At 39.8% G+C, this 21,627-nt stretch overlaps 1 protein-coding gene across 1 annotated transcript in view; it reads right to left on the minus strand.

Moving 5' to 3' along the window:
* LOC126203694 (protein PAT1 homolog 1) overlaps positions 1–21,627 on the minus strand; it is a 117,845-nt gene that overhangs the window by 61,852 nt on the left and 34,366 nt on the right. The window contains exons 3-6 of the mRNA XM_049938065.1: positions 19,924–20,231; positions 17,876–18,028; positions 4,403–4,687; positions 4,124–4,319 (exon numbers count right to left, since the gene is read on the minus strand). Coding sequence (XP_049794022.1) covers positions 4,124–4,319; positions 4,403–4,687; positions 17,876–18,028; positions 19,924–20,231 — 942 coding nt within the window. The remainder of the gene's footprint in view (positions 1–4,123; positions 4,320–4,402; positions 4,688–17,875; positions 18,029–19,923; positions 20,232–21,627) is intronic.

Genomic DNA, 21,627 nt, shown 5'->3' on the forward strand with positions numbered 1-21,627 from the left:
CGAACCATGGAATGTTCAGCTGTCATTACACAGCTCATATACTGCTTGAAGATCACATATTGCGTACAGCATCCTCAGCCATAGCAACAATAACTTCAAGAATTTGTGGTGCAAATGAGTGTCAGCCTCTTCCAGGAGCAGTTTCCGAACTACCAGTCAATCCAAACTTTCAAAACATATTCTTCAAGCCCAGTCTGGAAATAGGACATCTCTGTATTCCTTTACTGTGTCGATATTTGCAAAGAGCAGCAGTACTGCTGCTGCTATTTTGATGAAACAGCTTTACAAGTGCAGCCGTGCTCACCTTGTCTACAGCCATTTTACTGACTATAACTATAACATCAATGCTTCTGTTTCATACCAGTACCAGCATCTAACAGCAAGTCATGATACCAACACTACTAACTACACAAATCCTGCAGCACACAGTCTGAATGTCATTCCTATTACGTTGGGTGTTCACACAGTAAATAGTTTTCCATCTACACTGACTCAAATAGCAGAAGTTTAACTACAACAACCCTGTAGAATGAATAACTGCAGGTATTAAAAGGCCTCCCAGACACAAATTTATCAGTTTCTTGCAAAAGCACTACACTAAACCACAGTCCCTAAATCACTAACACAGGTAAAAAAAAGATACAGAGTAGGGTACTGCTCACTGCAAAAATCATTCAATGGCAAAATAAAATATAATGAAGATAAAAACAAAGTAATATCGCATGTCATAAAAAATGAAACTGGAATAAGCCGATGCAATTGTAGTAACACACAAAACAAAAGATGGAAATAGAATAATAGAAAATCGTCAGGACTTGGCAAATGTTTTAAATGACTAATTCTCTGGTGTTGCAAAAAAGTTGCAAACAAAATCTTCCTAAAACATACGTAGTACACACAATGACTTACACTACAAGCACAATAATAATGTTTTGCACAGCGGAGCCAGAAGTCAGGAAGACAATACAGAAATTAAAAAATAAGAAGTCAGCAGGCACAGATGAAGTTACAGCCTCTGCACTCACGGCACAAATAGACAGCATACAAGCTCCCTTAACATAATAATGATTTCCTTTAGTTAGGGCACTTTTCTCGAGTATCTAAACATGCTAGAGAAAGGTAATGTGAAGAATCTTGAAAATAATAGGCCAGATTCACTACTGCCAGCATTCTCAAAAATAGGTGAATTAATCATTAAGGGTGGACTAATGAGTTAAATGAATAAATACAACCTTTTTAATGAAGCACAGTTTGGGTTCTGAAGTGGGAAAAGTGGAATACTGGCTATTACAGAGTCCACAAAAGTGATACTTGAAGCTTGTGATGAGGATGAAACTGTACAAGCATATTCTTAGACTTTCCCAAGATTTTTGCAATGCTGACCATAAAATACTAGACTAAACAAACTGGAAGCACTAGGGGGTAGCAGAAATGGCAAATGAAGTGTTCCAAGTTGTACCTGGAAAGGTAGAGAGCGTTCACAGGTCTGCTGCTGATAAATTTGTAATAAAACAATGACCAACAATCTTTGAGGAGGACAACAAAAGGGCTGTTGATATAATACTGATTCCACATGGGACAATTAATGTCATTCAACCAATTGACAAAGAATGTTTTTGATAGTGGAAAGTAATTTTCAGGAAACTGTTGGACTATATAATTTCTTACAGTTCTTTGTCATTTCAGGTTTCTCAACAGAACAGTAGTCTTAAACTTATCAGTTTGCAGTGCCATGTTTTCTGAATTTGATTAAGTATGTCTGGTACTCAGCAGAAAATGCAGAACAATAGCTGGGACCATTTCTTACTCTAACCCAGTTCTGCCTGAACAAAACTAGTAATTACCATGAAATGTCTGAATAGATTAGCTTTTCATTTGTTAGGTGTGTCTTGTCTAAGGAAGATATTTGTTTTCACCATTCGATAGGCACTTCACATTTTTGTAATTACTACAGATAATAAACAAAAACGTGTTTCATTATAAGTAAAATTAAAATGTTATCATATGAACTGTGCTACAGAAATCACTGTAAAATGATATATGTGTAAGAAATATTCCATTTCTGCAATGAGACATCAACCACTGTTATGCTTTTTACCCCCCCTCCTGATCACATTTTTAAGAATTACATCTCCAACAGTTTAGCTGCCAATACAAAATGTAGATTATTAAAAAAATAGTGTGACATTTCTGAACTGGTTAAGGTGCTTAAAATAGATGTTTGTGCAATCTGGACTTTCACACTATGTTATCTTGTCATGGTTGCTTTCACTCATTCACATATTCACGTGATCGGCAAGAAGGGCAGTACAAATCAGTGTTATAAGCTATTCTCCATGCAGAAAAAATGAGTAACTTCAACCTTTTTTGAAAATACTTTCTGTGCATCTGAACAACTAAAATTCTGACAGTACTTTTCTCTCAGTGTATTATTCTTGTATTTAAAAAAATTTAGGGTAAGGTGAAACATGTCAGACCGGATATTTACTTGTTAGTCCAATAGCTGATAATCTCTTGCAGACTCTTTTCAATCCCCAACTTTGGAATACTTCTACTGTATGGAAAATTCTCCAAAGTAAGGAAAGAACAGTGACATAGTACTTACGTTAATCTTTTTTTATGGGGGGCGGAGAGGGGGGTGAGGGAAGGTAGGTGGAATACGTGCACCCCCCCCCTCCAACCCCATCCCCCTCCTACACACACACACACACACACACACACACACACACACACACACACACACACACAATTGCTGGGAATTAGCACACTTGAAAGATGACGTAAATTTTGATACGATGACAGCATGTGCCACCTGGGTGTAGTGGAAGTACTGATAATAGTTTCAAAATTGTCTGCCAACAGATTGGGTAGTGGCATGGCTACCAGAGCAACATCTGTGTCTACCCTTTAAGACAGAATGCTTAAGTCAGAAGGATCAATGCCGAGTAAATGTTTGAAGCAAGCAGGCAACCAAGCCAGAGAAATGCACTCGTGTTTCCCCAGCCAGCTGAGCGAGTTTGAAAGGAGACAAGTTGTGGCCTTCTGAGAGCGGGAAGGTCCTTTCGGAGAACTCTACACGAGTTTTCAGTGATCACATGAACTTTCACACACGCACAGGTGAGGTTTTTGGATGTCCACACAGCACAGACACCTGCCAGGGTCCTCATATTGTAAGGACAGCAGTGGCAGATCATACAGCAACAACAGCACAGATAAGAGTGCTTGTGAGCCCAGACATGTCAACATGAACTATTTTGAACTGATTGTCAGCAATGGGACTATACATACACACACTTCTAGCCCATCTTCCACTCACGCCACAGCATCAATATGCACAGCTCAACTTGTGCCGTCAGAGAATCACCCAGAAGATCAAATAGCGTATCTTGGTCTTCAATGATGAAAGCACATTTTGCCTAGACACAAGTGATGGTCAGCTGATCATTTGTGCATACAACGTGCAGCTGTGAGCACTGTCTCACAGAGTGCATCTGTCCATGAGACACTGGCCCCACTGCAGGCCTAATGGTCTGGGTATGATAAGCTACAACTCTCATTCATCTTTAGTGTTTTTGGAGGGGACCCTTACCAGTGCTCGGTACATGCACATTGTTGTTAGACTCATTCTTTTGCCATTCTTGCAACAGGAAGGTGAGGTGGTATTCCAGTAAGATAATACTTGCCCACACACTGCCAGTGAATTCGACATGCTCTGCAAGACATGCAGTAACTTCCTGGCCAGCACGATCTCTGGACTTGTTGCTAGCCAAGCCACGTGTGGGATATGATGGGACTAGAAAAGACTCGTGCAACTTGTCAACCAACAACTCTTTACGGAACTACGTCAACAGGATGAGCAAGAGTGGCATAATGTATACCAGGACAGTATTCGCCATCTGTACACTTGACTAGATGCCAGAACCAGAACCTGTGGAAGCTAAAACACATCCAAATGTGGGTATTTCAGCATGGGTCAATACCTGGAACTTCTGAACCGCTTGTGCTATTGATGTGTAAATGCAATCATTTCTTGCATTCCCGACCCCCTCCCCAAGTCTACACACACACACACACACACACACACACACACACACACACACAGCATTTTTTTTTATGTACTCACCTAGTCGGTGGTTCGCCTGGTGCAACAGCACTGGGTGGATACCAGGCGGTGGTTGGGCAGGAGGTGGTGCAACTACTCTCGGTGGAGGCACCACAAAAGGGCCATTCGGATGACTTGCTGCTCGAGTGAGTCCTAACACTGGTGGGGGGAAACTTATGCCCCGCCCTAGAGTTGTCTGGGTACCACGAACAGCTTCCTACAATTTCACAACACGTTAATTAGTAAAAGTTTAAAATTATTCAAATTCTGCAAATAACTTCAGTTAAAGATAAAACTTGCCTGAGACTGCGCAGTTATTGGAGGAGGTGGAAACTGTGGAATCTGAGGAGGGCTAGTAGGCTGAGGAATTGGCCCAGCAGCAGGACTAGTAGTAGTAGTAGTAGTAACAGACGAGTGTCCTGCACTGCTGCCACTGCTATTACTGTGTCCAGATGACATAGTAAGCTCCCGCTCGATGTCTTCAACACGCAGCACAGCTGCTGGTGGAGGTGGTTGGCTAGAAGCTGAAGACACTGCCGACTGCTGGATGAGACCTCGCTCAAGTTCTTCCACTGTGCACACACTCTGGGAATGAACACAGACAGTTCACTCAATGTTACTTTTATGCCAAAACATCCACAGATCCACATGGATCAGATACGAGCCTTACTTAATGAAACTAGAAACAAGGCAATCAAACAGGGGAGGGGGGGGGGGCAGGCCTGAGAGAGGTAAATAAGAAAGGCGATTCTAAGCATGCAGCAGGTATAAATGTGGAATAAAAAGGAAGAGGAATCCAAATGAAAAACATAAAATACAGATATAAACAGAAAAATCAAACAATTAAAAATTCAGTATTGAATTTAACAATCATACGCAAAGGATAGTTGCTACTCACCATATAGCAGAGAAGTTGAGTCGCAGATAGGCACAACAAAAAGACTGTCACAAAAATAAGCTTTCGGCTAACAAGGCCTTTGTCAAAAATAGACAAAACACACACACACATTTCTGAAGAGTTGTGACTAATTCTTCAAATGGCGTAAGGCATCAAGTGCACTGATGGTCCAATGAGGTGTTTGATTCACAGACAATGGAGAATGAAGTTCTGGCCAGTAAGATCTGTGTCTTCTTCCCCCCCCCCCCCCCACCACCACCACCACCACCACCACCACCTTCTACAATGTACAATGAGTTGGGTCCACTCATTCAAGTTACCGTGAACATGAACCAGGATATTTATTTCAACATTCGTGGTGACTAAGTGTTGCACTCTCTTCTATATCTACATAATGAGCATGCTGCCTACACTTCCATCTTCCAAGATGACAGCCATGCTCATAGTATGTATACATTCCTTGTTTGACCAACACTCAGACATCATATCACAACTCAACTGGCCTGCTAAATCATCCAATCTTTATTACACTGAAACCATTTGGGACAATATGGAACAGCAGGTGAAACACAGCAACTGACATCGGCACAATTTGGTAGCTCTACAGCAACTACCATCAATGAGTGGCTGCAGCTGGATACGGCGTACCTGAAGAAACTTGTGAACTCTTTTCTTCGTTACACTGAGACCATTATTAACACAAGAGATGGTATTACATATGAAAGCTTCTGGCAGTTGGTTGTCATTGTATGGACATCTTTCTGGAATTCTTCTGTATTCAGTTAGTATACAACCAGTGCTTCACTCCAGATTGAAGAATGTAAGAAACAGCTTCAAATGTTCATTGCTTTACCAATGAGTTTGTGTGTTAAATATTTTATGTTAACCCCTTAGTCCTGGTGTCCCCTATAGGGGACATAACATGTAGCATTATTTGAAAATTTTTCCCCGAGCTCTTATCATTTTGGCAACACTGAAAAGTGTTTTAGAAGGAAGTTCAGAGATGGCAGAACCTCCTGCAACAGCAGTTCATCATTGTTGTATTGAATCACATTGTTGTCAGGCAGAATAGAAAATGGCTGACAGAAGAAAGCAGGTCAGAGGAGAGGCTGTTTGTAAGTATTTTATTACTACTTTATTCTATTTTAATCAATATAACATATATGGGATAATGTAAATGAATAGTTAGAGAATAATTATTTAAAATTATAATTTAACAATCGTCTTTGAAAAAGTATTGAAATTCGAGTGTAGCCTGTAGGGGACATCAGGACTTAGTGTAATGTGTAAAGTGATTTGTCAACAAAATATATTTAATCTTTTCACAACAGTAATACTTTAATTGTTCATTTTATATTTTGTGGTGAATATTAAATTAATATTAATTATGTTTCAGGAAATTGTAATCTACAGGTGAACAATTTTACAATTTTTAGGCCTAATTTCGATTTTTTTTTTTTTTTTTTTTTTTTTGCCCTGATTCAAATGCATTTGAAGATTTTGTAAATGAATTATTTGATGGAGATGTTAGTGAATTGGAGCTCTCTGATGAGGTGTGATGATGGTGATGATGATGATGATATCCATACAGATCCAGACTACCATGTCAGAAACGAACAGGAATCAGATATAGCTAACGAAGATGAAGACAAAGCTGAAGACAGGAACAATAGCACATCAGAAAAAATCTGCTCTATTCAATCTACCACCGACAGGACATTTTGGAAGAAGACTTTGGATTTTTTCCCTTTAACCACTTGCATCTGAACATGATGAACAAGTGGTAATCAGTGTGAACTTACCACCTCATGACTGCGTGAGTAAATATCGGCCAGAAAATATTTTTAGCATCCTTACCGAATATACAAACAGAAGGTATCTTAAAAATACTGGGAGAGAGCTGAAATGTACTGTAGGTGAAATGAAAGGATTTATCTCTGCAACAGTGATGATGTCATACTTGTGCTATCTTAGGATTAGGATGTATTGGGCCAAAAAGAGTAGGGTGGAAGGTATTGCTAAAAAAATTTGCCGTGACATATTTTACAATTAGAAAATATCTGAAAACTTGTTGATGATGAAGTGTCCCTCGAAGTAAAACAAAATAATAAATTTTGGAAAATACAACCTATTCTTGAAAGTGTACAGAATGGTTGCAGATTGAACTCCAGGCCCACTAATATTTCTGTTGATGAACTTATGATTCCATTTTGGAGTCACAGTCCAACAAGACAAGTCGTAAAATTGAAACCAAACCCTTGTGGATTAAAGAATTTTGTACTGGCTGTAACTGATGGACTTCCTATACATTTCTTCTTTTACCAAGTGAAAGGTGATCCTATAGTGAATGACACTCAATTTGAAAATTTTTATGTAGGTGGAAAAGCTGTTATAAAACTGACAGCTACTTTTCCTCCTGGAGTGATCATTTACATGTACTGTTATTTCACATCGGAGTCACTTTTAGACAAACTGCACAGTAAAGCTGAGTGTCAAGCTACTGGAACATTACAGAACTCCAGAATTCCAAAAGTTTCCAAACTATCATTGGACAAGGATATGGAGAAAAATGGTAGGAGATCCAGTGATCAATCAGTGAGAAGTGATGGCCAACTTTGTGTAATGAAGTGGTTCGACAATCTCCCGGCTATCTTCATATTTAGTAGAGAAGGAGTAAACCCAGTTGATAAATGTTCCCACTGGTGCAGGAAAGAAAAAAAAAGTACATTCAAGTACAGCGTCCCGCAGTTGTAAGCACCTACAATTCAAATATGGGAGGTGCTGACTTTCTCGACAGATTGATCAGCTGTTACAGAATAAGTGCCAAAACTAAGAAGTGGACTGTAAGGGTGATTATGCACTTCACTGATTTCGTTATTTGTGCTTTATATCTAGAATACAGACGTGATCAAGCTGTCTTGGGTACATCGAAGAATGACGTTCTAGACTGCCTCCAGTTCAGAGAAAAGTTTGAGGAATATCTATGGCATACACGCAAACCTGAAGCGATATCTGATGATGATCCTGACTTTAAAAATCCAGCACCAAAGCATTCAAAGTCTAGAATTGATCACCCTCCTGATGCCATTCGATCAAAAAATGTTGTACATCCACCACAATTTCCTCAACTGGTTACCAAAAATCGCTGTCGACTTCCAGGGTGTTCAGCTAATAAGGCACATATAAGATGTTCCACCTGCAAAGTTTTCCTCTGCCTGCACGATAAACACAATTGCTTCAAGCTTTATCATCAGCTGTGAAGACTAAATGAATTAAATTTGTCATCAGAAATAAATGATTATGATAGACCTACTGTATTCCGGATTTTTTTCTAACTGCCGTCTGCTTCACATCTGCTGTGCAGCAAGCTACATAAATTTAAGCATTAACTGTCTTTTTTCTTACTTGTCACTTCTTTTTCCGCGTGTTTTTGCTTTTAGGAAGCTTTAATTTCGAGTACTAGTAATAGTGTTCCATAGATTTCGTGTTTGTTTTGAATACAGTCCAGAGACAGGTAGTGCTTATTTTCATTGTTTCTAACAAGAAGTGTCTAGTAACCACAGTTTAGTCAACTATCAGCCGCCTTTAGTGAATTAGCAGTCTAGTTAAACGTTGATTAACTCTCTACAGTAAATTGTTGATTTCTTAGGATGGATAGGATGTGTGACTGCTGTGCACGGACGCAGGAGGAGCTGGCCACTGTGCACGAGCAGCTGAACATGCTGATGGCCGTGGTCAGCAGTCATCAGGCTGCTGCCTTGGAGTGTAGCGGCAGTGGGGAGTCTGGTGCGTCGCATGGCACACTCCGGGTGTTACATGCTTCAACCACGGTCCCTGCTGTCGAGACATCATCACAGATACTGGGCGCGGTTAGGCCACTCTCTCCCCAAGAGGAGTGGTGGGTTCGGCGGCGTTTGCGTCGCACAAGGCGGAGGGTCAATGTGGAGGCTGGCTGTGTGGCATTGCCCGCGCTGTCTGTCAGTGGACATGTGGCCACTCCTTCAGCAAGGTCCGAGCAGGCACATGGGGGGAGGGGTTTATTAATGATTGGGAGGTCCAATGTTAGGAGCCTCTTAGGGAAATAGCGGAAAGGTCGAGCAAGAAGGCCAGTACGAAGACAGTAACTTGTTCTCAAAAGAACAGTTACTGTTTATGACCGTGCAGCTTTTTCCCTGGAAGGCCAGTGTTCACTCTGTCTGCTTGCCGTGGGGGTTTTATCCGAGATATGGAGGAGGCCCTGGCGGTGGCGATAGAGAGCACTGGGTGCACCTGACTGCAAACTGTTGCTTGTTTCGGCACCAATGACTACTGCCGTCTGGGCTCAGAGGTCATCCTCAGTTCAAACAGGCGGTTGGCGGAGTTGGTGAAGGCAGAAAGCCTCGCTCGTGGGATGGAATCTGAGCTAACTATTTGTAGTTACATTCCCAGAACCAATAGCGGTCCTCTGGATTGGAGCCGAGTGAAAGGCTTAAGCCAGAGGCTCAGATGATACTGCGGAGATCTGGGGTGCAAATTTCTCGATCTCCGCTATCGGGTGGAGAAATGTAGGGTCCCCCTGAATAGGTCAGGTGTGCACTACATGCAGGAAGCGGCTACAAGGGTAGCGGAGTACATGTGAAGTGCACATGTGGGCTTTTTAGGTTAGAGAATTCCCTCCCTAAGCCTGACAAGAAGCCTCCCAAGACACGGCAAGGTAGTAGTAGGCAAAACACAACAGGGAATAAAAATATGAATGTGGTAATAGTTAACTGCAGGAGCCTCTATAGAAAGTGCCAAGAACTGCTCTCATTAATAAACAGTTACAATGCCCACATAGTACTAGGGACGGAAAGTTGGCTGAAACCAGATGTAAACAGTAATGAAATTCTAAACTCAGATTGGAATGTATACTGCAGAGACAGGCTGGACAGTGAAGGCGGAGGCGTGTTTATAGTGATAAAAAGTGCAATAGTATCAAAGGAAATTGACGGAGATCCGAAATGTGAAATAATTTGGGTGAAGGTCACGGTTAAAGCAGCCTCAAACATGGTAAATGGATGTCTCTATAGGCCCCCTGGCTCAGCAGTTGTTGTGGCAGAGCACCTGAAGGAAATTTTGGAAAATATTTCAAGTAGATTTCGCGACCATGTTATAGTTTAGGGTGGTGATTTTAATTTACCAGATACAGTCTGGGACACTCAAACGTTCATAACGGGTTGCAGGGACAAAGAATCCAGGTGAAATTTTTTTAAGTGCTTTATCTGAAAACTACCTTGAGCAGTTAAATAGAGAACCGACTCATGGCGATAACATATTAGACTTTCTGGTGACAAACAGACCTGAACTATTTGAAACAGTTAACGCAGAACAGGGAATCAGCGATCATAAAGCGGTTACTGCATCGATGATTTCAGCCGTAAATAGAAATATTAAAAAAAGGTAGGAAGATTTTTCTGTTTAGCAAAAGTGACAAAAAGCAGATTTCAGAGTACTTGACGGCTCAACACACAAGTTTTGTCTCAAGTACAGATAGTGTTGAGGATCAGTGGACAAAGTTCAAAACCATCGTACAATATGCTTTAGATGAGAATGTGCCAAGCAAGATCGTAAGAGATGGAAAAGAGCCACCATGGTACAACAACCGAGTTAGAAAACTGCTATGGAAGCAGAGGAAACTTCACAGCAAACATAAACATAGCCAAAGCCCTGCAGACAAACAAAAATTACACAAAGCGAAATGTAGTGTGAGGAGGGCTTTGCGAGAGGCGTTCAATGAATTCGAAAGTAAAGTTCTATGTACTGACTTGGCAGAAAATCTTAAGAAATTTTGGTCTTATGTCAAAGCGGTAGGTGGATCAAAACAAAATGTCCAGACACTCTGTGACCAAAATGGTACTGAAACAGAGGATGACAGACTATAGGCCGAAATACTAAATGTCTTTTTCCAAAGCTGTTTCACAGAGGAAGACTGCGCTGTAGTTCCTTCTCTAGATTGTCGCACAGATGACAAAACAGTATATATCGAAAAAGATGACAGAGGGATAGAAAAACAATAAAAATCGCTCAAAAGAGGAAAGACTGCTGGACCTGATGGGATACCAGATCGATTTTACACAGAGTATGCGAAGGAACTTGCCCCCCTTCTTGCAGTGATGTACTGTAGGTCTCTAGAAGAGTGTAGCGTTCCAAAGGATTGGAAAAGGGCACAGGTCATCCCCGTTTTCAAAAAGGGACATCGAACAGATGTGCAGAACTATAGACCTATATCTCTAACGTTGATAAGTTGTAGAATTTTGGAACACGTATTATGTTCGAGTACAATGACTTTTCTGGAGACTAGAAATCTACTCTGTAGGAACCAACATGGGTTTCAAAAAAGACGATCATGTGAAACCCAGCTCACGCTATTCGTCCACGAGACTCAGAGGGCCATACACATGGGTTCCCAGGTAGATGCCATGTTTCTTGACTTCCGCAAGGTGTTTGATACAGTTTCCCACAGTCGTTTAATGAACAAAGTAAGAGCATATGGACTATCAGACCAATTGTGTGATTGGATTGAAGAGTTCCTAGTTAACAGAACGCAGCATGTCATTCTCAATGGAGAGAAGTCTTCTGAAGTAAGAGTGATTTCATATATATATAAATGGAAACTTGTACTGAAATGTAGGAGGATCTGCAACGAATTGACGCATCGTGCAGGGAATGGCAATTGAATCTCAATGTAGACAAGTGTAATGTGCTGCGAATACACAGAAAGAAAGATACTTTATCATTTAGCTACAATATAGCAGGAAGCAGTTAATTCCATAAATTATCTGGGAGAAGGCATTATGAGTGATTTAAAATGGAATGACCATATAAAATTATTCGTCGGTAAAGCAGATGCCAGACTGAGATTCATTGGAAGAATCCTAAGGAAACGCAATCTGAAAACAAAGGAAGTAGGTTACAAGTCACTTGTTCGCCCACTGCTTGAATACTGCTCACCGGTGTGGGATCCGTACCAGATAGGATTGATTGAAGAGAGAGAGAAGGTCCAATGGAGAGCAGTGCGCTTCGTTACAAGATCATTTAGTAATCGAGAAAGTGTTATGGAGATGACAGATAAACTCCAGTGGAAGACTCTGCAAGAGAGACGCTCGGTAGCTTGGTACGGGCTTTTGTTGAAGTTTCGAGAACATACCTTCACCGAGGAGTCAAGCTCCCTCCTACGTATATCACGCGAAGAGACCATGAGGATAAAATCAGAGAGATTAGAGCCCACACAGAGGCATACCAACAATCTTTCTTTCCACGAACAATACAAGACTGGAATAGAAGGGAGAACTGATAGAGTTACTCAAAGTACCTTCTGCCACACACCGTAAGGTGGCTTGCGGAGTATGGATGTAGATGTAGAACCTACTTTTCCTAAGTACAATTTTGTAACAATAAAATGTATTTTTGTAGTAATGTAAATAAACAATGCATCGATAAAACTAAAAATGTTCTTAATAAAATATGATTTGTGGAACTTCATTACACCTTGAGACCTAACATCCCTGTGGGGGACATCCCTTTGTAGGACTAGTAGCAATGAATGATTTTTTTAAAACATTTTCCTTGTGTTTCTAATATTGCTAATAAGCAAATTATGGAAAAAAATATAAAAAATTTAAATAAAAATTTTCTCAGGACTGAGGAGATTAAGCATGTAAGACCTTTATGGTTGAAGCTGCAAATCCCTCTATGATGATGGTTTTATTAGTTTTGGATTATTCACAAAGAAACTAATGAAAAATTCCAAACCATACCTCAATGTTTAAGGTGTCATATCTCCTGAACTACGCTCGTACAATGATATAATTTTGCAGGTACATTCAGTGGTATATTGGATACCGTCCGCAAAATGTGTTACAAACAGAGATAGCAGCAAAGAAGTAATCAAATCATACCTGATGTTGAAATTTCAGTGCACAAACAGCAAAAATTTAATAACTGCTAAACTTTTTCCTTCAATCATCTGTGACAGATCTTGGCATGAAAAACTTTTGGAAATGTTTGAAATCATGCGTGAAGTTTTCTGGAAGTTGCTAAGTGCTGTCATTCTCAAATACTGGATGAATATCTACCTATATCCGGATCCCGCTCAAGCTACTGTTGGGTCTGGGTGCTGACGAGTAATCTCCATTTGGCTCAGTCCTCCCAACACTTTTCTTCCTTCACTTGCTACCAGATCACCCTTCTCCTTTCCACAGATATTCTCACTTCCGTTTACCACCGTGTTCTTAGGCATCCTCTAGGTCTTTTTCCATACATCTTTAGTTCTTCCATAATTTTGGGGAGTCTCTGCCCACGTATCCTCTTAACATGCCCGTACCATCTTAATCTCTTTTTTTCCAATTTCTTACCTCATACTTTCTTGTTTAAGGTCCTTTCTAATATCTAAATTCATTACTCTGCCCATTCTTGTTTTTCCATTAACTGCTCTGAGAAATTTCATTTCTCCTGCTTGGAATATGCTCCAGTCCCTTTTTGTCATTGTCCATGTTTCTCCTCCATAGGTGACAATAGCGAAGTAATAACTCTTATACATAAGTAGTTTTGCTTTTTCTGGAGCTTCCTTATTCAAAATCAGGTGTTTTATTGTTTGGAAGAAATTGCCTCCCTTCTGTAACCTCCTATTAATTTCGTTGGTTATTCTTCCATCACCAGATATTTCACTCCTACATTAGTGACACTGTCAACCACTTTCAGGGGTTATCCATTCAAAGCAATATTTCTGTTGATCCCTTTGTCTCTTCCAATACCATTAATTCACTCTTATCTTTATTTATTTTTAATCCACACCTTTTCATTATTTCCTTCCATGCATCACGTTGTAACTCTACATCTACCTCCTTATCGCCCCATATTATCATATCATCTGCAAAAATCATCTTTTTGTCTTTTTCTTTTACCATATCTTTAACTGCCTTATCATTTCCTTGTCTTATTACGAAGTATTAAGAGTTCCTCATTGGTGTTCTAATTCTGCAATTGTGTCCTATGTGCAATGTCTTTATTACATCAATGTATCCATCTTCTATATCTATCTTCTTCTTTTCTTCCCGAAATCTTTCCCTGTTAACTGAGTGATATGACTTCTCTAAGTCTATAAAAACCATTATCACCCTTTTGTTATACTACCAACTTTTTTCCATCAGTTGACAGACAGAAAATATCAGTTCCTAAACCCATGCTGTTCTCCACTAAGCTCCTTTTCTATCTTTTCACTTATTCAATTTAGTAAAATTCTTTCAAAAATCTTGGCAGTATGATTCTTAATGGTTATTCCTCTGTAGTTTTTACCAAGTCTTTTACTGCCTTTTTTGAAGATGGGAATGATGTCTCCTCTTCTCCAATCATCAGGTATTGTACTATTTCTCCACACCCTTGATAGTTTCTCTATACAGCCCCTGTATTCCCACTGGACCTGCTGCTCTTATCATGTCCACTGATACTTCATCAGGTCCTGGGGCTTTCCCCCCCATTCATGTTCTTTACAGCTATTTCCATTTCTTCCCATGTAATTTGTCCTAATTCTGCTTCCCAACTTCTCTCAAAATCTCGATTATTTGTTGTTTCCTCGTGTACCTGCTCCTCAGCGTTTAAGAGTTTCTTAAAATGTTCTCTCCAGAGATCTTTTATATTCCCTGGATCTTCAATCACAGTACCATGAATGAATATACTCTGGGTAATTTGTGCGCTGTGAGTTGCACTGCCATAAGACATAAAAATAATTTGTAACTTTAATATTTGACTCACAATGTTAAACATTTAACATAAGATTATATGTCTTAATGAGCAGATGATGACAGCAATTCAGATTTTTGATTTTGGTCTATATTTGAATGAAACACTAAAAATCAATTTTCTGTTGTCCCTGGAAGCTCTCTGACAGGTAATTTGCAATGGGGGCTGGGTGAACATTTTAGTCGTATAATAATATGGATGTTACTCCTGATTTAATTTGCGGCAGTTGAATAGAAGTAAGCTTGCATAATAGTGAATGAAAGAGGAGAAACGCTGTTACTGCCAGCCCACATTTGGAAAAGTACGGAATCTTGGAAAGAGGGGAAAAAAAATAAAAAAAATAAAAAAAAAATAATAATAATAATCCAAAACATGATGATAACAATAATAATAATAAATACAGAGCAAAAATAGAAATTCAGTAGCAAGTGAGTAATATCACTGCAGTATTCAGCTTCTTAATATTGTTTCATGAGACTTATGGGAAAGCTATCACAGGGAAAAGGAAGCAAGGGAAAAGGAAGCAAGGGAAAAAAGAAGGAAAATTAAGGTTTAAAATACGGAAATTCCATGTCCTTTTCACAGGAATTATCCCTATTTGTCTCAAGCAATTTTGCAGATGTGGATTTGAATCCCATTCCTCTAAAATGTTAAGCTCAGTGCCTTACCAATGGGCCACTTCGCTAGTTGCAGAAGTGGCACAGAGAGAGAGAGAGAGAGAGAGAGAGAGAGAGAGAGAGAGAGAGAGAGAGGAGGGAGAGGGAGAGGGAGAGGGAGAGGGAGAGGGAGAGGGAGAGGGAGAGGGAGAGGGAGAGGGAGAGGGAGAGGGAGAGGGAGAGGGAGAGGGAGAGGAGGAGGAGGAGGAGGAGGAGAAAAGATAATTTCATGTGAATTTGAAATACATTTTCATACGTGATAGTGCTTTTTACCGATCTGCTATATATACTTGCAGAAGTACATATAACTACACTTAATCTAATATTTAAAGATTGGTATCAGTAAAAATAATCTTACAGCATGTTGCAGATATGTTGAGCTGTTGCTAGGGACAAAAACTTTTAAGCAGTAGTTCAGCTTACAAACTTGCATTTTTCAGAGGACATGTAAACACACTGCAATCTAATTGAATTTTCTCATTATGAGGGTATGAAGGGCGAACTGTTGTAATTGTTAAAAACCATTAGTAAGCCGAGATCGCATAAAATATTTTTAATACAAGGCAACTGGTTTCAACAGTCTTAGCTGTCATCTTCAGGTCTTAAACATTTTTTGTAGTGAAACATGTTCATTTTACGCTGACCTCATGCACAAGATGCCAAATGGATAAAACTCAGCGCCTTGTTTTGAAAGTGGATTTTCACTTTTTAGTATAAAGAGCATTCAAAAAGAAACAAGTAGGATCTGGAAATCGAAAACCAGTGACAGGAGGGTAATATCGTGGCGTGTGTAACAAGGTGTGGTTCCGACCAGAGGGTGGAAGTTCACAGCCCACCGCTAGAAGGCAGAGCAAAGAGGTGGTGTTCATTTTCTGATAGCGGAAGGAGTAGGAGGAATAGACATTCATCGATTAATGTCATAAGTGTACAGCAAACACTACACATCCCTTGCAAGGGGCAAGGCGTGGCACAAGCACTTCAGGGAAGGACGGATGTCATTAGCCGATGATATCATCCAGCTGATGAATGCACTCAGTACCCAGGACTGCCGAGTGACAGTGAAAGCCACAGCCGATGTGGTCAGATTGAGCGTCAGAAGTGTTTACACCCTCATAAAGGTACAATTGCACATGCATAAAGTGTGTGCCCAATGGGTGCCCCACAGTCTTCAAGCACACCAGGAAGCATGTTGAATGGCCCGCTGTCTTACTCATCTGCAGTGTTATGCTCGGGAAGGGAATGCATTCCTGGCACGATGGTGGCTGGAGATGAGTCATGGTGTCGTCACTTCGAACCGGAATTAAAACAACAAAGTCTCCAGAGGAAGCAGCCAGGGTCACCACCACCAAAATAGCCAAGGCCATCCACAAAAGTGCAGGAAAGGTTATGTTGACGTTCTTCTTTGACAAAGATGGCTCTCTTCCGATTCACTTCCTGCAGCATGGGACAACAATGAATGTCCAGCGTTACCTGCAAACTCTGACCACCCTTCGCCAAGTGATCAAATCAAAACGACCATGCAATCTCACTCCTGAGGTCATTCTGCTCCACGACAACGCAAAGCCTCATATGGCCAACACAGTCGTGGGACTCCTGTAGAAATTCAAATGGGAGGTTCCCGGCCACCCTCCACACAGTCCGGACCTTTTGTCTTGTGATTACACCATTTTTGGTCCTCTTAAAAAGACTGTGAGGGGCAAATGATTTACCTCGGTCGACAATGTCCAACTGTGCAAGCAGAACTGGTTAACATCACAGCCCCGGGAATTTCATGAGACAGCCATTCACTGCCTTGTATCACAGTGGAACAAGTGTATCAACAGCCAGGGTCAATATTTCTAAAATACAGGTACTGGTTTCTGTAATTATGCCTCCAGTTTGTTTCTTTTTGAATGCCCCTTATGCGTGTCCAGCATATGTAAACAGATGTCCTATTGTGTACATATTTGTATCGTGTAACAGGCATCTGTCAGCAATATGTATAAAGACATGGGCTTTTGGACAAGATGCTGTGTGCTTGTAAATATTTTAGCGATGACAAATGTTTATAATATGCTGAGTTTTATCCACTTGACATCTTGTGCATGAGGTCAGTGTACAATGAACGAGTTTGACTACAAAAAAATGTTTAAGACCTGAAGATGACAGCAAAGACTTTTGAAACCTGCTGTCTTAAATAAAAAATATATTGTGCAATCTTGGCTTTTGATTGGTTTTTAACTATTTTTAACACTGCAATCTTGTCGTCGTGTCCGCAGCCCAAATTAGAACAACATTTGGGATTGAGCTTCCAGGCACAATAACTGTGTGATAGGAAGAAAAATGCAAGTTCCTCAGCTAAGACATTATGTTCAAGTTATTGTTTATGTGCCTGTCAATGGATCCACTGTATGGTGATTGATTGTCTTTGCTCAGTCCATTGTCTATGTTTCACTCCGATTTTGAATTTTCAAACTTACTTACCTTCCCCCCTGGCAGTGGTTTTGGGGAAACAGTGGTGGTAGCTGTTTGAAATGTGAGACCATCCAACTTTCCAACACCCCACATGGAGAAACTTGATGGAGACATATTATTGAAAGCACCCAAGTCTGCAACTTTAGGAAAGTTTGCAACATTCTGTGAAAACAAAACAAAATAACTAATGGTCAATATTAACTGACTGTTTTGGTTACTACATAAATTTATTTTTATGGAACATCTTGGCTTTTCAAGACAAAGGTTAATAATATTTCGTCTCCAGACAGATTACCAATGAAATAAATTTTTGGTGTATCATACGCAAGTTAAAAAAAAAAAAATAAGTTAAAGAACTGACTTATTTTTTTTTACAAATCCAGTCATGGACCACAAATGTCTATTAATCAGGCTAAAAATTCCAGTTTGTGATGACCATATTCAGCCCAGGATAAATGCAATATACTACACAGTTCATGCCACTGCATTTTGATGGTACCAATGTTATGAACTGTGTAATATATTGCATTTACTCAGTAAAGATGGTCACTGATTACTGAAATTAATAACCTGCTTAATAAACACCTGTGGACCGTGACTGGTTTTATAATAAAATAAATAATTCGTGGCTCACTGGAGAAACTTACTGTTGCTACTTGTTAAAGAAATGAGCTCACTTGATTGAATGATAAATCACATTATTACTTCTTATGCTCTCCAAAATTTTCATATCTGTTAGCTGTTATTGACTCCAATGTCTTAGTTTTGATTCATTTACTTACACCAAATAAATTTATTGATGGTACACTATATCACACAAATGAGACATGAAGACTTAATGACAACTTACTATAGTGTGCAACACAAACTGTTAGTTATATACTACACATTGGAAAATGAGATGAAACATCTACACATTCCCTTGATCACATTTGAGGATCACATTTGAGGGTACAATTTTAATTAAAAATTATGTCAATACTGTTGGATAATAATATGGAAAAATATGGACAACTGTTTCTAAGAACAGTGAAATCATGGAAAGGATTAAAATTTTTGCTGGTCTAAGATCACTAATGAACAACCCACTCACTCACTGTGGGCAACTATGACACTTACAGTCCTGCAGAACATAACATGGCTAACTTTACTGGGTGCCTCCAAACCACACAATCTGGATTTGTCACACTGAACTGTGCGGGGGAAATTTCTCCCTAGAACACGGTTCAAATGGCTCTGAGCCCTATGGGACTTAACATCTGAGGTCATCAGTCCCCTAGAATTTAGAACTACTTAAATCTAACTAACCTAAGGGCATCACACACATCCATGCCCGAGGCAGGATTCGAACCTGTGACCATAGCGGTCGCGCAGTTCCAGAATGAACTGCCTAGAACCGCTCGGTCACTGCGGCCGGCTCCTAGAACATTTATTTGCTTCTACAATACCCCTGTTCTTCACTTACCCTCTTTCCATCCTCCTTTCCCTTTTACTGTTTACTCAGTCCCATTTCCTTTATCCTGAATGAGCCTCTCATGCCTGGTTTCTTCTCTCACTCCTATCAACTTTCCACTACGAAACTCTTCCCGATTTTCAGTCTCTTACAACTACTCTGCACCCTTTCCTCAATCCCCTAGTACTTCCTACTTTCTGTGTTCCTGGCAGGACAATTATAGCAATACAGCCCCTGCACCAAGCTACTTGTTCCACCCTAGCATTATCTTTTTCCTATCCCTCATCAGCCCTATTTCTCTCTTTATATTCATAACAAGATAAATTTTGGTTTCGTGTCTGTACATTGCTCATGCTTGAAGTATGTGGCAAGTAATTATCTTTTCTCCTCCCATTGTTTGCAATTCACCCAGGACTTTCTAGTGTCAATTTAATAATAACTAAAATACTTACAAGCAAACTTTGGCATCAAAGAACAAGCAGATACACAAAGAATTCATCTGGACTTTACATTACTGGCAGAACTTCATTTTGACTCGCCATCTATCTTTGTACATAGCAAGAACTGCTCAGGATACAAACAGAAGTTTAGATCTAATATTCACCTCTAAATGATTATTGTGTTGATGAGATTCTGGTGCATCTAGGTCTCCATTCTCTAGGACAACATCATCTGTTCCTAGATCACCTTCATCTTCCTCTTCAAGCATAAGATGGGCAACTCTAGCCTCAAGATCAAAGTCTTCTGAGGAATCAGAATGAGGAAGCGATTGTGTGCGAGACAGGGGCTGGTTGTGTCGAGGTGTCGACGATATAGGCCCTGTTGCTGCACCCTCACTTCCATGAATAGCGAGTCTAGACTGTTCAGCCAGTTCTGCCAGTTTCTCATGGTCTTCTTCCCAGTCTCCTTCTGCTACAAAACAAAACAACACAATCCTGCATCTTATGAACTTAAAAATATTCATGTGTGACAAATTAGCCCATGATGAATGTAGAACCAAATCCTGCACATAAATATTGCTCCAGTTTATGAATGTGACTTAAACCAAAACAAAATATTATTAATAATTCTACAACGGCACAATTCCCTCATACAAAAAATTGGCAATAAAGTAATGAGAAATTTTAATGCTAAAGCAACACTTTTTCCATTATGTTTATCCATTTTCTGTAATTTTGTATGATAAATACTGACGAGAAAGGTACACCTGAGGAGGAGGAGGAGGAGGAGGAGGAGGAGTAGAGAGAGATGGAATGGGGGAAAGGGAGACATATGTGCCTCAGTGCCAGACTAAGTCCATGTCTGCTAATAGGTCACCAGTTTTGACATCAATGTTACTGTTTATTTTTTATGCAGCTATTCAGCTGACAAAGTGAGTAAAAATTGTTTCTCCTATGGGTGTATTGACTACATTGTGATTTATTTGCTATTCTCGTTCTTCTTCTTTTGACCCAGCTCCTTTTTTTATTATCAGTTCACTATCTCTAATGTATCATTCATCAGTTAATTTCACAAGACTGTTTGCAGGAGTGTGTGTTATCCACATCTTACAATCATTTAACAATTTCGGCAACAACGTTCTTGAAATTTATGTATGAGCAAAGTGCTGTGTTTGGCTATGATTCATCAATGTTAAAGATTCTTCTAGTCCACCGTATGTTGTTCACAGTATATGGTTGAACAAGTGCGCTTTACAGTGTGTGTGTGTGTGTGTGTGTGTGTGTGTGTTTAATTTGGGATGTCTTACTTGTATCTTATCATCTTATTCTGCATCGAGCATGTGACAAGTTCTTTCTCCCTTGCCATACTAGTTCGGCAAATTATGTTTGAGATGGGTAACTAATATTATTAAAGGATTTCATAGAGTGTAAGACAAATCAACTAAATCAACACAGGCACCACAGATAATTGAATAACTGATCTGCCACAACTGAAGAGGGAATATTCAAATCGTCTTAATGAATGGAGTAGTTCAGCAATGCATCTGACCACTACATCATCACACATCAAATTTACGAAATGATTTAGTCACACATTGAATAGGTAATACTCGGGAGCTTAATGTATTTGAATTTGGATGGGGAAAATATACAGAGTACTTCTACAAAAAACACTGTAGTAACTAGGCCTGGGCTTTGTACACAACTGATAAACAACACAACAAGTCTGCAAAGTAAATATAACGTTCAAGGCAGAGGTATCAGTGTCTTCAAGCCATAACTGGTTAAAGGCACTGATGCCTCTACTTCAAATGTAGTATTTATGTAGTAGCCACCAGAAAGATCGCGGGAGGCGCACATTGGCACGG

Source organism: Schistocerca nitens, chromosome 9 (genome assembly GCF_023898315.1).
Source record: "Schistocerca nitens isolate TAMUIC-IGC-003100 chromosome 9, iqSchNite1.1, whole genome shotgun sequence".
Classification (NCBI taxonomy): Eukaryota; Metazoa; Arthropoda; class Insecta; order Orthoptera; family Acrididae; genus Schistocerca; species Schistocerca nitens.